The sequence below is a fragment of the Leptopilina boulardi genome, unplaced genomic scaffold (genome assembly GCF_019393585.1).
Source record: "Leptopilina boulardi isolate dan_hultmark-lab unplaced genomic scaffold, ZJU_Lbou_2.1 LbouV2_149, whole genome shotgun sequence".
Taxonomy (NCBI): Eukaryota; Metazoa; Arthropoda; class Insecta; order Hymenoptera; family Figitidae; genus Leptopilina; species Leptopilina boulardi.
Window position 1 is genome coordinate 902,620 of NW_026137695.1, and position 21,000 is coordinate 923,619.

General features: G+C 25.2%; 2 protein-coding genes across 2 annotated transcripts in view; one reads left to right on the forward strand and one right to left on the reverse strand.

Annotated features, from left to right (window-relative positions):
- Positions 1–1,660: 1,660 nt before the first annotated feature.
- Positions 1,661–5,834, reverse strand: LOC127291640 (uncharacterized). The gene is made up of 4 exons (XM_051320841.1): positions 5,762–5,834; positions 3,278–3,673; positions 1,847–2,158; positions 1,661–1,683 (listed from the first exon to the last, which is right to left on the reverse strand). The coding sequence occupies exons 1-4, from the start codon at positions 5,832–5,834 to the stop codon at positions 1,661–1,663; spliced, it is 804 nt and encodes a 267-aa protein (XP_051176798.1).
- A 5,259-nt stretch (positions 5,835–11,093) lies between these two features.
- Positions 11,094–21,000, forward strand: part of LOC127291641 (putative uncharacterized protein DDB_G0282133) — a 41,477-nt gene continuing 31,570 nt past the window's right edge. The window contains exons 1-4 of the mRNA XM_051320842.1: positions 11,094–11,294; positions 11,561–11,758; positions 15,821–16,119; positions 18,155–18,392. Coding sequence (XP_051176799.1) covers positions 11,690–11,758; positions 15,821–16,119; positions 18,155–18,392 — 606 coding nt within the window. The 5' untranslated portion in view covers positions 11,094–11,294; positions 11,561–11,689. The remainder of the gene's footprint in view (positions 11,295–11,560; positions 11,759–15,820; positions 16,120–18,154; positions 18,393–21,000) is intronic.

Consider the following 21,000-nt stretch of genomic DNA (forward strand, 5'->3'; position numbering starts at 1 on the left):
TTAATAAAATAGAACTTTTATCTGCATGTTGCTTAAAATTTGAAAATATTTTTAGATCATTATTTTTAAACGTAAAGAATTTGATAATTCATTAAATATTGAATTTATATTACTATTCATCGATTTTTATTTATTAATTATATAAAATTAAAACGTTAAAAAATATATAGTAATACAAACATTTATGCAATAGTAAAATAATTCTTTTTAATAAAATAAAAAAAAATTTATTTAAATTATGATTATTCTTAACCCTATTTTCACATTTAAAAAAACTTAAGATAGGTGACAAGTTGTAAAATTTTTTAAAAATCAATAGTTTAAAAAGAAATTAAATTTACCTCGTTTTAGCGTTTGTTAGCTTTGTTCAAAATATTTAACAACATTCTATCAAAACAGAAACAAATATTGACAAACGTATCTGACAAAGTTTAAACATTACACATTTGTTTTTTTAATTTCAATTGATATATATATATATATATATATATATTTATATATATATATATATATCAGATTTAAATTTCTTAAAGAAAAAATATTCAAAATTAGGTAGGATATAAGAAGTTGATCTACAGATAGAGCGATTAGTGTAAATATTAGAAAATTATAAAGAAATTGAATTAAAGGTTCGTAATAATATTATTATGTATCTATGACATATATATATATATTATATATGTAAATTGGATAAATAAATTAATTAATTAAACAAAATAACCAATAAATAAATTATCATATTAAGGTCCAATTTCACAAAATCCGGTTAAAAGTTAATCATCAATTAAATCCCTAATTGACCAATCATGAGTGCTTAAATTAGCTTTAATCGATGATTAACTTTTAACCGGAGTTGGTGAAACTGGCCCTAAGTAATTAAAAAAACAATAAATTAAAAACAGGTTAAAAATATCTAATTAAATCAAAAAAATTATAGATTAATTTTTTTTAAATTCTTAGGGTGCCAAAAATAATTCGTTTAATCTGGGGAAAAGGGGTATATGAATAAATGTAAAAAAATCTCAATAAATTTCTAGAATTGAATATAGGTTAAAAATAGCTCATTAAAAAAAGTTCTTGATTAATTTACATTTTAATTATTAGGGTACCAAAAAAAATTCGTTTAATCCGAGGAACAGGGGTACATGATTAAATGTAAAAAAATTTCTCAATTTATAGAATTAAAGATAGGTTAAAAATAGCTAATTTAATAAAAAATTTATAGATTATTTTCTTTTTAATTTTTAGGGTACCATAAAAAATTCGCTTTATTTATAAAAGAAATATTTTTTAATTAATTTAATAATTATACATAAAATTCTAAATTAATTTTTTTATAATTTTAGTGCATTAAAAAAAATTGAATAGAAATTTTCATCATTCCAACAAACACATGCACATTTAATTCTTTTCAAATATTAGATCTCACAATAATTATAAAACAGGGTTAATCAGAAAAAAAATTTAACGCACATGAAACGTGTCAACATTGAGATAGGTATATGAAATATTTAATTTTTTTGAAAAATAAAAAAAAATTTGAAAAATTTAATTCCTTAATTTTCTACCTTAATGTATATTTTTCAAATTTTTTTTATTTAAAAAATATATTATAAATAAAAATTCTTATTAATAATGTTTATTATTGATCTTGCGTTTTTTACTCCGTGTCCCTCGCTTCATCTAAAATAGAATTTTTTTTTAATTATGTAATTCAATTTAAATTAAATTGTAAATTCTAATAACTTTAATATTTTATTATTAGCCAAGTCTACTTTTAGGCCGAAAGGCTGAAGCTTAATAATAAATAATAATATTTTATTATTTTGGGTTTAAATGTATTAACCTTGAACAGGTTCTGTTAGGAGCATTAATTCCATGTGAATCAGGAAGTCTATATTACAATTTGTAGTAAAATCATAATGACAATCTATTTCTGAAATTAATTGGTTTATTTCTTCTTTATGATGCTTTATTTGTTCTGTTGTCCTTATTAACTCATAAAGTTCATTATTAGAAGGTGGCCGAAATTTTTTAATTGTGAAAGCTATCATTTTATGGTACAACACAATTGCAGCGTATAAAATTTGATAGCGGAATCTCACGAATTGGAAATTCATCCACATTTGAAAGAGACGATGTGCTTTTTTAGAGTCACCTGTGATAAAAAAATTTAACATTTATTGAAGATGAAAGAGGTTTGCATAGTTATGTAGAATATTACAAAAATAAATTTAATATTCCTTTTGTTGAAGAGAATGATGTGTGATTAATTAATTCAGGTGTTTTGAGTTTACGGAAAAGAAGTTTTACTTGTAACAGACGGAGTTTTTATTAGAATAGTGACAGTTTTAGCTGATTCAGTTAAAACATTCTCTATTCTAATGAAACATATTGCTGTTCCACGTGAAGATTTTTTCCTCAGTAATTTTAATTTGAATTAATTTTGTATAAACATTTTTTCATAATCTCTGACCCAAGCAGCACGTAATATTACAGTAATATTACTGTAATATTAAAATTTCTGCCTTATGGTAACATTACAGTTATATCAACCGGTAATATTACGGTAATATTAAATGGTAATATTAAAAAAATTCTAAAATCATTTAAAAAAATATTTGACCGATAAATTAATATGTTTTTCTGTTTTATTATAAAAAAAAACTTTGAAATTGGTATGTATATAATAATAATATATACATAATATATATATATATATATAATAAGCGTATAATATTACAGTAATATATTACTGTAATACGTGGGATATTTGTCTGATTATAATTATTAAATTTTTCTGTTTTATCATTAAAAACATTTAAAAGTTTTATTTATTTTATTATATACAGTGACGTTACTGAAGTTACAAATGTCAGAATAAAAAACCGGTGGAAATATGAAGATTTTTAAAATTAATCAATTAGAAATTATCAAGAAAATCGTGATTGGTTAATTTTAAAAATTGCGCCAAATCTTTCTGTCAATTGATTATTAGGTAATTTTTAATTTTGGACAAATGAAGATTCGGCGTCTTAAAAATTCTATTAATTACAAATTGGTAAAAAAAATTCTGATAAATTAAAATTCAGTCAATTGGAATTTGTCATTTAAAAATTTGAATCATATAAAATTCGATTAAATAAGAATTCTGCTAAATTAACATTTTTTTATATAAAAAAATCATGTAATGAAAATGATTGTAAAATAAAAATTTAGTAGCTAGAAACTAATTATTGTAATTATAAATTATTTTGTTCATTATAAGGAAAATTACCAGATGCTTTTAAAAATCCAATAATGATGAGAGTTGGATACAACGTTGACATTATAGCTAAAAGATTAGCTTGAATTTCAAATCGTGACAATAATGTTGACATTGCTAATGGAGCAAGAATAAGTCCCATAATGAAAACAATACTAATCACAGGGGATACGAAGATTAATTTCTTTATCGTGAAGTCTGTGTAAACTATTTTTTCACTATATATCATCGTGAAACTTAGTACAATTCCCATTATTACTCCTGCATTTAAGTTAGTCAAATATGTACCAATATCATTATTTTCAAAATATCCAAAAGCAAAGATTCCAATCAATAAAATAGTAATTCCCATTAAAGTACCGAGGCCAGCAATTGAAAACATCCTCACGATAGTTCCCGTCCAAGGATCTAGAAAAATATGGACCAAAAATTTCTTAATCACACATGCCAAAAATGTAAAATTTTTGAATCAGCTATTAAAGTAGAGGGACCGCTGATAACCTTTCGAATTTAAGACTATTTAAGGTTGTCATTCTTTTCTGTTAATATTAAATATTTAAATCTGTAATATACTATAGGATATTGAAAAACAATTAATTCATTAATAATTCATTAAAAATTACTTTTTTCATTTTTCATAGTGAAATATGATTTCAAGTTCTCAAAATTTTTTTTTAATTTTGACAATTTACAATAATTTTAGATCCTAAATAATAAAATAAAAAAAACACCCCTTGAGAATATTAATTTCGATTCCATTGGGTGTAGATAGTAGATAAGGTATTTTTGTATGTATTTTTTTAAAATTTTAATTGCTAAAAATTTATCTTTATATTTACAATATTTAAACTTACAATATTCATTCCTCAAAGGATTTTTTGAATTTAAAATAATTAACATTTCCTTGTAATTAAAATTTTCCAACATGTCATCTAATAAATTTCCTGAAAAAATATAAGGGCATATCTTTGAAACCTTTAACTTTTCAATAAGAAAAAAATTTTTTTTTTTTTTTTGAGCACAGTATTGAAACTTTGTCTACATAAATTTCAAGAACTAAGCTTTCCAATTATACAAGTGGACATATAAAACAAGTTGTCTTCAAAAAGTTATAAATATTTAAAATTGAGAATTATTTTTAACCTGTAACAAAAAAATATTCAACAGGTGTTTGCTTTTTAGGATAAAAAACAGTTGAAGGGAATTTTCTAAGGGGTTATAATTTTAAAAAGCAATAAAATTCGTTTAATATTTTCAATATTTATATGAATAATAAAATACTGAAATAATGCACTGGGTATAAAAGCATGTGTCAAAAATTAACTAAATATATAAATTTTTTATTTGAATATTTACATTACATTTTAAAATAGATTTTTATTATAGTGAATTGTTTTAAAAATGTAAAATTGTAATTTTTAAAATTTACCATACGATTTTCATAGACTTTTTTCTATTTAAATTTAATATTCGTAAACTTTCCAATTTCTTTTCTCTTTTTTCCTTTTTTATTTTTCTTTTCTCTCGCATCTTATCTTTTTTCAGAATGAATTTTTTTTGGATCCATTTTTGTGTCTCGAAATAAACATTAAAACTTAACCTTCAGGTTTTAATAATTAATGACAGTTTCTATAAAAAAAATTATAATCGGCAACTTCGTACATAACAATTTGTTTCTAAAAAATTTCGGTCGATTACGGTCGACCGTAATTGATGAATATTTTTACATTATCTTTGCAATGAAGTATTTTTTCTCGAAGCACATTCACGGGATGTTAAATGGCACATGTGAAAATATATACAAGTACTTTTCGAATGCTTTTATATGATTTTCATGAAGTATCACTCGTATTACGGTTGTTTTCAAATTTTGTCCACACGTGTTTTCGTTTACTTAACTTATAATAGTTTTTTGAAGACATGAAGCACATCAATTTATTATGTCTCAAAATAATTATAGTAACTTGATCTTTGATTTCCCATAAGTTATTTTAACGTGCCGCTTGTCTTATAAAAGAAAAATCATAAATACGATGATTACGGTCGAAAAGGTTAAAAGTGAGGGACAACTTTTAAAAGCTTATAAATTTTTTCACAAGTAATAAAATATTAATTTCCCTGCGAAACTGTGTTCACCGATTAATTAACATTGAAAAACCATATTTCAGAATTAGTAATTTTTATTAAATCTAAAACTATATCGTTTAAAGCATCAGAAAGTATGGTTAAGGACAAGTAGACATTGTTAAAAATCGCGTTTTAAAATTGAAATAATTATTTATGTATTTAATAAATTAAAGTGGAATCTTTTGGAAATGATTGATTATATCAAGCATTAATATTTCCAACAAAAACCAACGAAAAATTTATTAAAATTACCAAAATATATGCGAGGGACATTAAAGTTAAAGGTTCTAGAGATATGCCCATAAAAGATTTTATTATATTTAATCACTTATTAATATAGATAATGTGATATATATTTAAATTACATACCACGATATGTCTCCAAACCCGACAATATTGCCTTTTGCTTGTGACGAATAGGTTTCCGAATATTGCTTGCCATTTTTTAATTATTATTAAAAGAATAAAATTTGACATGAAAAAGCAAAAAGGAAAAATTTAACATATGGTTAATTAAAAACAAAAGAAAACATTAGTATTAGGTAGATTTCACAGTTAGCGGTGTTTCAAAACTTACGAATAAATAATTCTTACTTTTTTATTTTTTGATTTTAATTTTACATATTTATGCAGAATTTATTATTTACTATTTATTATTTATTATATATTATTTATTATTTATCTATTCTTGAATTTTTTTATCTCACAAAATTTTTTAATTTTTACAAAGATTTTATGAAATAAAACTGGATATCAATTTCAGTTAAATATTTTTAATAAATTATTCATACCGTGAATAATAATATTAAAACAGAAAAAAATGATTGATGAATTACATAATTAAAAATAATTTAATAAAAGACGACTGTAAAATATGAATGGTAAAAAAAATTTTAAATTTAATATTTAATTATTTCAAATTGAATATTTAAAAATTACAGTAAAAAATTACATTTGCTTTATTTTTAAAACTATTAGAAAAAAATTCTCAATTTATTGTTATTATATGCAAGATAAATAACTTAATGCACATATTTCAATGAGTATTAAAATAACTAATAAAAACATAAATATATTTTATATAGGTATATATAATACTACATTACAATTATATCAAAAATTTTGGGAGAAAGTATTGGAAATAAATTAATAAACATTTTTTATTAAAAAAATCATCGTTTTCTACCTATTGGAATAATTTAAAGACTTTTTCATTTAATGTTTTTTTACCATTGACATAGTACTGATTCGGTGTGAATGACAGTGTACTGCCAGTACTGGTTTTAATATTTTTTTACCTCCGACATAGTACTGATTCGGTGTATTAGTCAGTACTTTATTCGTTTCCTTAAGTATATTACTGTATTCCCAAGCAGCACGGTATATCCCCTGAATATCCCTTGAATACCACCGTGGAATATTCCCATGATCTTCCAGGAAAATCAAAATGTCCGCCTCATGGAAATATTCCACGGTGACATTCAGGGAATATTCCAGTGACATTGAAGGTAATATTAAAGGAATATTCCAGTGATATTGAGGGAATATACCACGGTTATATTGAATTTTTTTTAAAGTGTTGAAATAATAAAAAAGTGTTATACATTGTTATTTAAATAAGCAGGAAGATTAAAAACACATTTAAAAAAAATTCAATATAACCGTGGAATATTCTCTCAATATCACTGGAATATTCCCTCAATATCACCTGAATATCCCTTTAATGTCACTGGAATATACCCTAAATGTCACTGTGGAATATTCCCATGATGCGGACATTTTGATTTTCCTAGAAGATCATGAGAATATTCCACTGTGGTACTCAAGGGATATTCAGGGAATTTACCGTGCTGCTTGGGTTAAGGGATGAAAAAAGTTGAAAAAAATTTGTAGTAGATATATAATAGTTGAACCAATCGAATTTTTTTTTTTTTATTTCAGTATTTTGTCTCGCATTTGAAAAAAAACAGACTTAAAAATCATACCAAATTTTTTTCTTATTCTTTATGACTCCTATAACAGAAATTCACTTCAATTTTTGATTTTTGTTATGGGAGTCATAAGGAATAAGAAAAAAATTTGGTATGATTTTTAAGTCTGTTTCTTTTCAAATGCGAGACAAAATACTGAAATAAAAAAAAAATAAAAAAATTTTAATTGGTTTAACTATTATATATGTACTATAAATATTTTAATTTTTTTCATCCCTTAATACAGTAATATACTTAGGAATCTTTTTTCTTAAAACTTTCTTAGAAATTATGCTGTCTCCATTTACCCCAAATTTTATGCAATTATTAATTAAATTAATTAAATTTAAAATTAATTGAGAATTTATTTCACATTTATTCATGTACCCCTTTATACAGGGTTGAATGAATTTTTTTGGTGCAGTAAAAATTAAAAAGAAATTAATCTATATTTTTTTTATTAGATTAGCTCGTCGATTGAGGGCAGAAACACGCCAATTCAGGTGAATGTTGAGAAACATGACAATCTAAAAAATATTAGGGAAACCTGCCATTCCAGTGAAGATTTCAAAAACATGCCATCTCAGATGTCAAATTTTTGTTGATTGTTTTAGGTTGGTAACACTGTAAACGAAAAATTGATGAGTCAAAATAATTAATATTTTGCTGAATATTGATGGTTAAGTCGGTAGAACCTTTAATAATTTTATTATTAATAATTGTACTTTTCTTAATTTTTAATATTGATTTCAAGAATAAAATTTTGTTAACTATAATATAACATTCTCAAGAAAGTATTACCAACTTAAAACAATCAACAAAAATTTGACATCTGAAATGGCATGTTTTTGAAATCTTCACTGGAATGGCAGGTTTCCCTAATATTTTTTAGATTGTCATGTTTCTCAACATTCGCCTGAATTGGTGTGTTTCTGCCCTCAATCGACGAGCTACTTTTAACCTATATGTAACTCTAGAAATAAATTAATAATTTTTTTTACATTTATTCATGTCCCCCTTTTACTCAGATTAAAAGAATTTTTATCGGTATCCTAAAAATTAAAAATAAATTAATCTAAAATTTTTTTTATTAGATTAGCTATTTTTATTTAACCTATATTTAATTTTAGAAATTAATTGAGAGTTTTTTTACATTTATTCATCTACCCCTTTTCCTCAGTTTAAACGAATTTTTTTGGTACCCAGAAATTAAAAAGAAAATAATCTAGAATTTTTTTTTACATTTATTCATGTACCCCTTTTTACAATGTTATACGAATTTTTTGGTACCTTAAAAGTTAAAAAGAAATTAATCTAGAATTTTTTTTTTTTAAATTAACTATTTTTAACCTATTTTTAGTTCTAGAAATTGATTGAGAGTTTTTTTAAATTTATTCATGTATCCCTTTTTTTAAGGTTAAACGAATTTTTTTGGTACCTTGAAAAGTAAAAAAAAAATAATCTTAAATTTTTTTTTATTTAATTTGCTATTTTCTCCCTTTTTTAATACTTAAATTAATTGATAATTTTTTTTACATTTTTTCATGTACCCCTGTTCTCCAGATTAAACAAATTTTTTTTTGGTACCTTAATAATTAAAATATAAATTAATCAAGAATTTTTTTTAATTAGCTAAAAATTAATTAAAAATTTTTTTTACAAAAAACCAAAAATAGTGAGAGTGAAAAAGTCAGTGATATGTGTTCTCTCTCATGTAAAGTTTACGTCTAACGTCTTACGATTTTCATTATGCTTTGGTCCATAGAAGTCGATGCACACAGGTAAAATAAAGTTGGTTCTACAATAAGCGCATCGGACGTGGACGCGATCGTGCTGACGTCACCCATTTGAATAACATTGTGACGTCAGCACGTCCACGTCCGACGCGCTTATTGTAGAACCGACTTAATGCTGACTCTACATTGGCTGCGTAAACGTGTACGTGAACGTGAACGTGCTGACGTCACCCATTTGAATAAAGTCGGTTCTACAATGGGCACGTTTGTACGCGAACGTGTACGTTCCGTGCTGACGTCACAATGTTCTGCAAATAAGTGACGTCAGCACGGAATGTACACGTTCACGTACAAACGTGCCCATTGTAGAACCGACTTCACATTGTGACTTCAGCACGTTCACGTACACGTTTGCGCAGTCAATGTAGAGTCAGCATGAAAGAGCTTGTACGTACAAGCTCACGGATTTGTAAGTTGTACATTGGCCTTTATCTACGTAAAATTTGTTTTTAAAGGCGCTTGTACACCTCACAAATTCTTCCTCGGAATTTGTCAGAAGTTTCACTAACTTTGATTGGATTTGCTCATAGAAAATTTCGAAATTTTCCTTTCTTTTGAAAATTCTCCATGAGCAAGGCCAATCAAAATTAGTATAACTTTTGACAAATTCCGAGTATACTTAGAATTTGTGAGGTGTACAAGCGCCTTAAGGCGCCGTCCCATGCTGACGTAAAAGCGGAAAGCATGAGAACGAAAGAGAAGAACATATTTCATTGCTTTTATAATGTGTCTCCAATAGAACCATTAGGGTGCACTCCCATAGGTGCGTAAACGTAAGCGAAAAGCAGAGAAACATGAGAGTGAGAAGAATATCTTGTAATCATGTTTTCCTGCTTTCAGTTTTACTCTTATGCTCACATGGGACTTCACCCTAATGGAGCGGTCACACCTCGGCTGCAGGAGGCAACCGTGTAACAGTAAGAGAGATAGAAGATTTTCCATCTCTCTTACTCTTACACGGTTGCCATTGGCAACTGCTCCTGCAGGCGAGGTGTGACCGCTCCATAAGGGTTCATTTTCATAGGACATCAGTTGATGGAAGCAACACATGAGATAGAAAAGGACATACATTTTTTTTGTCCTTTTCTATCTCATGCGTTGTTTCAGCAACTGATGTCCTATGAATTTGCATCTTAAATAACGTAAATGTGGACGTATGACATACTAATGCTAAATTATGCTTGTTTCGAAATTCCAAAAGTTCTGATATTGGCAAAAATTAATTATCGATGCTTTGATAAAATTTAAATTACATTAGTATATCTCTTCTAAATTGAGAACGGAAGCACATTTAAAATGTTAAAATTTTTTACGGAATTATTGTAAATAAGATAATATTATTTAACTCAACTGAAAGTTGTCAATTGACCAATATTTAAATATTTTATTTATTAATTAATACTTATTTACCAAAACTAGACAAGAAAGTAAATAAGAAAAAGAGGTTATGCTGCCATTGATGCGGCTACAATGTCGACAACCTGGTTTTCTACAGTATTATACGTATAATACGTATAATAATGTTTAAGTGCCAATCTCATGAGTGCAAAAGAGAAAGAAAGACTACCTATCTCTTTCTCACTCATGAGATTGTCACTTGGACTTGTACTTGGCTTTTGCACCTATTCTAGAACCGCCTTTACAACAACTTGCATCGGTACTTGTATCTGCATTTGCTTTGCATTTAATCACTGTCTTACATGTGAGCGCGCACATCAATTTCCAGATATCGAATATTAAATTAAATAATGAATTACTAATTCATTAAATATCATTAATACGTAATCAATTAATTAATTTAATGTATAATAGACTCACTAATTAATTATATTTAATTAATTTGTAATTTATTAATTAATTTAATTTTCGGTAACTAAACAATTCATGCGCATGCGCACATGCAGTAGCAAATGTAAAGCAAGTACAGATACAAGTTGTAGAAGCGCCTTAATTTTAATCCTTCCCGACTCTGCTTCGGATGAACATAATTTTGGGCTTTTGCTTCCCAACCCTGTTTGTTTACAAATGTCATCTTTCGATGATGATAGTGTTTAACAGAAATTTAAGTCCTAGAATTTTGTTTGTAAACAATCATAACAACCCTAATAAATTAATAATATGAAAACGATATTTAAGGTATTTTAAAATATATAATTTAATATTTTAATTAATTAACTAATAAATTTATTAAATAAATGTGTTGAAGGTCAATAATAATTAAACTTGTTATAATGTTATATTTGTAAGTGTAAAGAAAATAAATATAAATTTTTTTTTAATTATTAAGGTGTCTTTATTTTTATTATTTTTAATGAAAATTAATTACATCAGTTATTTATATTTTTAATTGTTCATGAAATTGCACCTTAAATTTGATTGTTTCTTTTATCAACTATAACAAGAGAATGCGAAAACAAAATTCAATGAAGCAGTTTCACAGTAAACGAAGTATAAATGTCAGCTTTTCAAGACAATTTTGTATTGTGATATACATTTTTAATTAATGACAACGAAACGTGGTTTTTTCAATTATGATGAATGATTTAATTAAAGATATTTTGGACAATGAATGCAGTCAAGATCCTGCCATAAAAGATAAGGTAAAAATTATGATTATACTTATATTTAAAAATTCATAAGCAGGCAACATTTTTATTTTTTTCATTTTACATTTTTTACACTTCAGTAATTTTTCAAAATATAAATGTACAGTTATTTTATTATAATACATACTTTTTTATTAGTAATAAATTATATTTGCTTAAATAATATTAATATGTATATATAATGTAAATTATTTCTTTGCTTTTATTTATTTATTTTAGTAAATAATATTTATACAAAAGCTATGCAACAAAAACAAAAAATTGAAATTAAAAAATATAATACAATAATAGCAGTTAAATCAAAAAAGTAATATATAAATGTGCAAAAATATAAAAAAATTAATAATTCAATAATATTTTAACCTCAATCGATTATAATCAATGTTATGTTTTTTCAAAAAATAATTTAATTCAAAAGTTTTTGGAATATAAAAAATCTTTTTTTTCGAGTTTTGAATTTTTTTTAATTTCTTTAATTTATTAAATTTAAATTAATTTTTAAATTTCTTTAATTTATTAAATTTAAATTAATTTTTAAATTTCTTTAATTTATTAAATTTAAATTAATTTTTAAATTTCTTTAATTTATTAAATTTAAATTAATTTTTAAATTTCTTTAATTTATTAAATTTAAATTAATGTTTAAATTTCTTACATTTCGTAGGCTTTAAATTTATAATTTATTAAAATTAATTTAATTTATACTTTTCTTAAATTTAAAATTTTTTATATTGTCAAAATTTGATATCATTTTTTCTAATTTTTAAAACTCGTAAAATTAAATTTCTTTTTATTTTAGATACTTTAAGTTTTTACTTTGTGTAATTGTAAACAATTCTTAGTATTATGGAATTTTAAAAAACATTTCTTATTTTAAAAACATAATTAATAATAAAGTAATATTTGAATTATAAATGTAATTAAATAAGTGTGCAAAAAAAATCAATAATGCAATTATTTTTTTAACCTCAATCAAATATACCTAACCATTGTTTTGTTATCTTAAAAAAATTAATTTAAAAGTTTTTGGAATATAACAAATATTTTTATTTTTTTTAAATACTGTAGGTTTTAAATGACTAATTTATCGACATTAAATTAAATTTTAATTGTCGTAAATTAAAAATTTATTTAAATTGTCAAAACTTTTTATTTTTTTTTTTTTCTAATATTTGAAATTAGTCAAATTTCTAATTTTTTTCATTGTAAATACTTTAAAAAGAGTTTCAACCTTCATTTTGAATCATTTTAATTTACATTTTAATGATCGTAGGAAGATATATTTTTTTCCTTCCATCATTTGGGTCCTAAATCCATACAGGATGGTCAAAACAATAAAATTTTATATTTTGACCATTTTAGAAATTAATTTAAAAAAAAAATTAATATTTTAAATATCTATCTTCTTTCTCAATTTTGACTATTTTTCATCGCCAATTTTTTTCCAAGCTTTTTTTAATGATTCTTAAGAATCTCTTTCATGGCTTTTCAAAAATTTTATTTTTTTCTAAAAAAGAAAGAAAAATATGAGTTAAAATATCATTGCACTCTCTTATTAAATATGTATCTTTTTTCAGAATTTTAAGTATTTTTCAACGTCAAATTTTTTCCACACTTTTTTTACTGATTCTTCAAAATTTATCGCATGGATTTTCAAAAATATTTTTTTCAAAAAATAAAAATTCTAAAATGGTCAAAAATTAAAATTTTCTTTTTTTGATCACCTTAATATGTTTTCTGGACCCAAATGATGCAAGAAAAAAATATAACCTCGTTTAATAATTTAAATTTAAGTTGCTCAAAATAAAGGTTGTGACTCACCTTAAATTATTACTTTTTAAATTGTAAATGTGACGCGCTCCGAGGAAAGGTACCTAAGAAGCAAATCATTTTAAGGTTCTGTTTGTCGTAATTTTACCTTAATTAAAAGATTATTTTTTTTATTATGTAAAGTAAAATCAGTTTTTATTAAATATTTTTAATGTTATGAAGATTTAAACACCAATAATTTATATTGAGAGTTGATTCCCTTTGTGTATTTTTACTTTAAAAATCACAAACATAACTTACAATTTTTTGCTTCTTAGGTACCTTTCCCCTGAGCGCGTCACAAATAGCTTATTCTTAATTTTATTGAATTTAAAGAAAACATTTCTAATTTCAAAAAATTAATCAATAATAATAAAATAATATTTGAATTAAAACATTTTTTTATAAATTATTTTTTATAAATGTGCAACAATTTAAAAAAAATGAATAAAATGTAATTATTTTTTTTAACTCACTCAAATATAGCCAATATTAGGTTTTTTCAAAGAAAAATTCAATTTAAAATTTTTTGGAATACCTATAACAAATCTTTTTATTTTTAGAATTTTGAACTTTTTATTAATTTTTAAGCTTTATTTCTTATTTATTATAATTAAATGAAAAAAAATGTTCAAAAAGATCTTCATGAAGTTGGCGTCGATGCTCAGCGCCGAAATTTTTTTTCACAGGACCAAAAATGTTAAATTATTTTTTTAAAAAAGATTTTTGGTCTACCCAGTCGAAAATCGTAAGTTTCCCTGAAGGGTTCACATGGCCTTCAGGTAACTGTTATGAAGGTTTCAAAAGCTTCATGGCAACTATTTATACATTAGACCTAAAATTCTGTGATATTTGCTTTCTGACTTCTTAACGGGAAGCTTTTTCTACAGCTTGTTGAATATCTGTGGACAGCTTCTAGCAAAAGGTCTACCAGTTTGCTTGGTGAATGCTTTCCTAATGCCTGGTTTAATGTGTAAGAAAGCAATTCTATTTGCTTTTCACAAGTTGCAAATTAATATGTAATTTAATTACCTTTTTTACACTTTCTGAAAACTAGAATAATTTCATTAAATTAAACTATATCGAAAAATCATAAAAATTCTATATAGTAATTTGTAAATCCGTTTTATACAATTAATAATTATTCTTTATATATTATATAAAAATTATTTTTCAAAGAAAACGTTTATTTTTAAACACTTAAATTATATACGAAAAAAATTATATATAACTTGAGCAAAATTTGGGGTTAGGAATACGAACACGGTGAAAACTTTTTATATTGAATAATGAATACAATTTCTTAAAAAAAAGACAAAATATTTAATATTTAAAAAAAACATTATTATTTTTATACTTGATATTTATTAATATTTTTTATAAATAATATATTCTTTATTCTTTTAGAATTTCATAATTTATGAAAATGAATTTAACAGCGTATTTTTATTTACAAATTTTGGTTGACAACAATATTTTTACGAGATAAATAAAGATGGAAAGAAAGGTTAAATTTAATTTTTGATCATTGTCATTTTTCCGCTGTTTCCTGAAACATCCATGACGCTTCATTTAATTTTCGCCACCCGAACGCTTTCTTTTTATATATGCAAAATCCTGCAACTCTTTGATAACTCTGTCAAAGCTACTTGAATGCTTTGTTTAAAACGTACAAAATTTGTTATTTTCAAGCTTTCCGTAAAAGCGAAAAATCGGCCATAACAGGCTTCCTGAAAGTTTTCTATAGCTAGTTATCTACTGTCTCACAATTCTCTAATGGTTATCTCAATACTTCAAAACAACTTTTTGTTCAGCTTAACATAGCGTAGGATTTTCGACTGGGTAACTAAATAATGACTTAAGAAATACTTTTCAAGGTATTATATGGACCCAAAACCTTTTTAAAAATAATTTCATATTCTTGGTCCCGTGAAAAATAATTTTAGACGCTGAGCGTCGACGCCGACTTCATGGAAGTTCAAAAAGTTGAGTTAAAAAGTGGTTTCTATTGTAGTTTAAGGGGGTAAACTCATGTAAAAATTTAAACGTCTATAACTATAATTATTATACATAGCTAATTCAATAAACTTTACCACTTTTTTGTAAAAAAATCTTAAAAAATTTACATTTACACGAGTTTCCTCCCTTAAAGATTGTGATGTATGTTTTAAAAGTCTGAAACCCTGTTGTGGGCAGAGAGAATAAATAAAGAATAATTTAATAAATTTTCGTACATTTTTAAAACAGATGTATTTTCTTCAAGGAAAGAAACCTAATTCCGTAAAATGTGTCTTCAATAGCTATTTATATTATCAACCAACGGATTGTGAAGATACATTTTATTGCGCATATCGAAAAGATCCATGCTATGCCAAAGTATATAGGTCCGAAGATAAATATACAGAAATAGATAAGCATATTTGCAATAAAAATGATAAACGCGCTATAGATCATCTTGCGCTGAACAAAGCGGAGAACGCTATTTCTCGTTTGTGCAAAGAAACAGATTTAAGTTTCCCTAAGATACTACAATTAGTTAGTCAACGGTATTCTTCTAAATTATATTATTAATTATAGATGATTAGTTGTTAACTTAGTTTCAAATAAATCATTAAAGGAGACTGGGTACAGTTTATTCATATGGTACATTTGAGACAAATAATATTTTTCTAACATGGTTAATTATCCAAATGGAATCAACACATTGTTTTTGTGGCCAGAACAACAAATAATCTCACTTTTTTTTTTTTTAAATTATTAACAAACTTTTTTATTTAAAAAAATTATCATTTAAAATATAAATTCTACGGGCATTTATTTTTAAAAAATGCTTTGATTATTCACATATAGTTTAAAGTTTTTTAACAAGGTATTAAAATGTTAAAATTGCATTAAAATGTTCAATTGATATGTGCTTTATTCCATTTGTCGTTCACTATGATTAACACAATTTTTGATGAATTAATGTATTGAATACATCGTTAGCCTCTTGAAAGACAGGTACATGTCCATGTATTAGTAGTATTTTTCCTAATCTTACGATGCATTTACTTTAAAATTAAAAATTTTTTAAATCTTATGTCTTTTAAAAGAAACAATAAATATTGTTAATTCTTTTTTCATTAAATTCTTCAAATGTTTATTTATAATGGACAAGTTTTTTTAAAAAATATATAGAAAAATTTAGAATCTACTGAAATAAATGTTACTTGTTTATGCAATCTGTATAGACTAATTAACCATGATAAATTATCAAATTTTTAACATGTAGGTATATCTCGTTCCAGAAACGTTAAATTTAAAGAAATTTTAAAAATATGTAGATCTTGTTATTAACTGTTAAGTTTTTAAATTTCATTAAATTCTATAGAAAAGTGCGATTGCTGTCTGATTGCTACGTAAATAATAAAAAATAAAGAACAATTTACAAAATAATACGATAAAACAAAATTGGCCGTCAGTCATTCTCTGAAGTAATAGAATCAATAGTATGTGGAGTCAGAGTTAAAATTTTTATTAATGATTACAGTAGTAACTGGAAATTTTATTAAAATCCATTTGTCTCAATATTATCGTTTTTGTTATTTAACCTATTCTAATATGTCTTAGTAATTTTTTTGTGTAATCAATGTAAAAGATTTGCTAAAATTTTTTTAACTGTATCCAGTCTCCCCTTGTGAATAATAAATTTAGTAACTAGTTACTATATAACTATACATAAAACTTTATAAAGAAATTATATGTTACTAGTTTTACAAAATATACTCAAAAATACAAAAAAAAATATTCTCGTTTTAAGAGGATTCCTCTTATTTCAATGCATATTTTCCTACAGTATATGTCACAAAAGGATTCCTTTTATTTTAAGAGGATTATTCTTAGTTTAAGAATATTCCTCTTAAAATAAGAGGAAAATACTCGACGATCAAGAGTAATATTCTTGATTTAAGAGGACTTTTTAAAGAAAAATTTTCCTATTAATATAAGAATATTTTTTAGGTGTATTTTTCTTTTTTTCTATTTAAAAATTTTAGAAGAAATATGTTCCGTAAAAATGTAAAATTTTTTATGTTAATTAAAATGTGTGACACGATATGAAGAATGGGACCTTAGAAGCAATTGAATCACAAGTTAGGTGTATTAAATTTTTACCTTAATTAAAAGTTAATTTTTGTTTTTTTGTGAAATTAAAATCAGTTTTCATTAAATATTTTTGATGTGATAAAAATTTAATATCATTCGTTTATATTAAGAGTTGATCCTCTGTTGTGTATTTTCACTTAAAAATTTCAAAACACAACCTATAATTCTATTCTCCAAAGAGGACGTTCACATATCACGTCACGCAAATTTTCTAGATTTTCGGCACTCCCCTTTCCTATGTCCCGCAATTTTTGAAATTTCATATTTCATTTTTTCATTTCATTTCATTTTGTCACCTTAAGTAAATCCGCTCTCTCTTCTTTTGATTATTATTTATTTTTTAATTATTATTAAAAAGATTTATTAATTTTTTAATAATTTATTCATTATTATAATTTATAAAAAATGTAGTAATTTTTTATTTAAAAAACATTTCAGTTTACCAAATTGCAAATTAACTTTCGATGGATTTAGGGAAAGAATGAAAAAATCTAGAACGTCACGTTATGTTGAACACTCCAATGTAAAGGATTTTATGCAGGCTTTAGTGAATTTAGACGTTTGCATTGGAGAACAAATTGTAGAGAATGGCGAATTTTGCACTATAATTCAAACGCCCTATATAGTCCAATGTTGTGAAAATTCCACGGTACTATACATTGACGATCATCATAAGGTTTGTAGATCTGTAGCATGTCAGCTCCTTAACGTGCTCGCTTTCTAAAATATTAAGTTTATTTTGTAACAGTAATGGATATTTTAGGATATCCTATGGACGTCCTATTCGTATCCGGAAATTTTGATATCTCTAGGATGTCATCAGGATATCCCTAGGACATCCTGTGGATATCCTACATTCCGGTTATCCTTAGGATGTCTGTAGATTATCTTAAATATTCGGATATTGTTCAACAAGAATAACATTGCTATTTTTATAATAATGAAGCATTTCAGTTTTACCCTAATCTTCCCTACGTATATGAATAATTTGTGTTCTATAATTTGTAAAACGTTTTGCATATTTGTAAATTACAAAATTATTTTGTTCAACAATTCCCGAGTCGAAATTTAGATCCTATTTTAAGCCTTCAAACCATTCAGATTTGAAAATATCTGCATGGTTTGAGACTGAAAAGAGCTGACAATTGACAAAATTAAAAATTTTCATTTTATATTTAATTGCAATGCTTTAAAAATCAATATTTGCAGCTTCTACAGGGTAATTGAAAAATAACTATATGAAAAATAATCCAATTTTATTTTTCGAGAAATTGTAAAAAAACTGATTTTAAAACATCTTTTAAGCCTCTTGACTCCTTTTTTACACCTCGTTTTATCCTTAAATGCACAGTGGGCCAGGAGACCCGGTTTCGTGGCCAAAAGTCAATTTATATTTCAAATGGCCTTAAACTTATTACTCGGGGGTTTTTGAGGTCGCTGCTTACGAATCCGTTATTAATTTTTAAAAACCCAATATGGCGGACGAGTTTATTAAAAATTTATCGGATCCACTTAAAACTTGTCATTTGGGGTCCAATATGGCAAACGGATTTTTCAAAAATTCATCGGATCTACTTGAAAACCATCATCAACCATTTTCGCGGTTACTGATTACAAATCCGGTATTAGTGATAATGATTATAATAAGAAACTTTTTATTTATGTTTGTTTTATCTGCAGTTAGCCTACATTAATAGTAGTTTCCATGGTTTACCACGAGAAAGTGACAGTTTAAAAGTTGCAATTAAACATGTAGGTCAATTTTTTGTTTGATCTTTCTGTTTAAAAGTTATAATACTTCATAAATTCACTGTTTAAATTTTTCAAAAAAAATTCCACCCTCTCGCTCTCTTACTGTTTTTGAAAAAATTTAATAATTCTTCGTGGTTAAAGTACTCACCCATAGGACTAAACTATGTGCAAGTTACAGCTCGATTCGATCAATTTTTTTCACTTAGTATGCTACAGGAATTTTACCCGATACATATATGAGAGCATAATTTGAATTCGCGCAAAAGTGGGCGGATTTTTCTTTTAGTTTAGGATCAATAAAAAAGTTTTAACCAAAGGCGATTAAAAAAATAACGGAGTTACGGGAAGTTTACTTTCAGTATTACTACGAAATTGAAAAATTCATGATTTTATGAAAAAAACTTTGTAGTACTTCACAAATTGACAATAAAATAACTTCTATTATTATTTTTATTCTTAAACATAAATAAATGTGCAAAAAAAAGATAGATTAGATTCTTCATAATAATGATAAAATAAATAACATAAATTTCGAATGGGAGGAATAAAAATCTGAATTGATTTTGTAACTTAAGGCAAGTGTAGATTGAGAATGAATTGTCCTAAGACTATAAAATTTTCAGAGCAACTACTGTAGCTATTACTGGTTAAAAACGGTATAATTTGTTTTACCAATTTCTAAAATTGACTTTTGGCCACAAAACGGGGTCTCCTGGCCCACTGTGAAATGTAGCAAATATTGAATATTCTAGACATTTTTAAATCTGTATGTTTAAAAGCTTAAAAGAGGGCTGATAATTTAAGAAACATAAATCTGGTTACTGAAGACTTTATAGTGATTTTGAAATTTAGAACAGGGATTTTTCATTTATATTAAAGGAAAAACTATAAACATAAAGATATTTCCTCTAATGCACCACTAGAGCAATGATGCCAAAATGTGAACGGTAAAAAGACAACAATCTTCCCTTCGGAAACATCTTTTACGGTGATCATTTCGAACAATCAATCATCGTGATTAAACGATTCTGCATAGCAGTCGATTACGATGAAATTCATGAAGATCTTTGTGAGATTCCACGATTTGTGAGCATCTAAAGATTCTTTTTCGTCATTCATTGCTGCAAATCCATTCTTTTGCTTCACTGGAACTTACTGTGTCGTGATATGTTAAAGGTTAATCATTATCCTCTCTTCGAACTGTAAATGATTGAATATTCGCGTTGTGATTTTCTGCATCTAAAGATCAAAGTGTCAACAGGTTCCGGTTGAGGTTCTGACAAATCCTTTTTTTTCTTCCGCGAGGTTTTTACACAGGAACAGCTATATCTTCATGTTCTTGCACTGGCTTGGTTTGGAATGTTCTTTAAAGATATAATTACGTGATTCTTAAACTATTTGAATTTCTAGCATGCAAACTCGATAGTCTCGACCATGTACGTACGTCAGCTCTGCCCACGCGTTTTTAGGGAGATTACTTTTCTGTATTTGTGAACTCACTAAATATAACAATGTTCTGTTACATAGTTCAG

What these genes read in the sequence shown, in the direction of transcription:
- LOC127291640 (XM_051320841.1), bottom strand. Translation starts at nt 5,834, where the DNA reads ATGGCAAGCAATATTCGGAAACCTATTCGTCACAAGCAAAAGGCAATA. An exon ending in TGGATTTTTAAAAGCATCTG is followed by an intron (nt 2,159 to 3,277) that starts GTAATTTTCCTT and finishes TTTTTATCACAG; the next exon opens with GTGACTCTAAAAAAGCACAT. An exon ending in CCTAACAGAACCTGTTCAAG is followed by an intron (nt 1,684 to 1,846) that starts GTTAATACATTT and finishes ATTCTATTTTAG; the next exon opens with ATGAAGCGAGGGACACGGAG.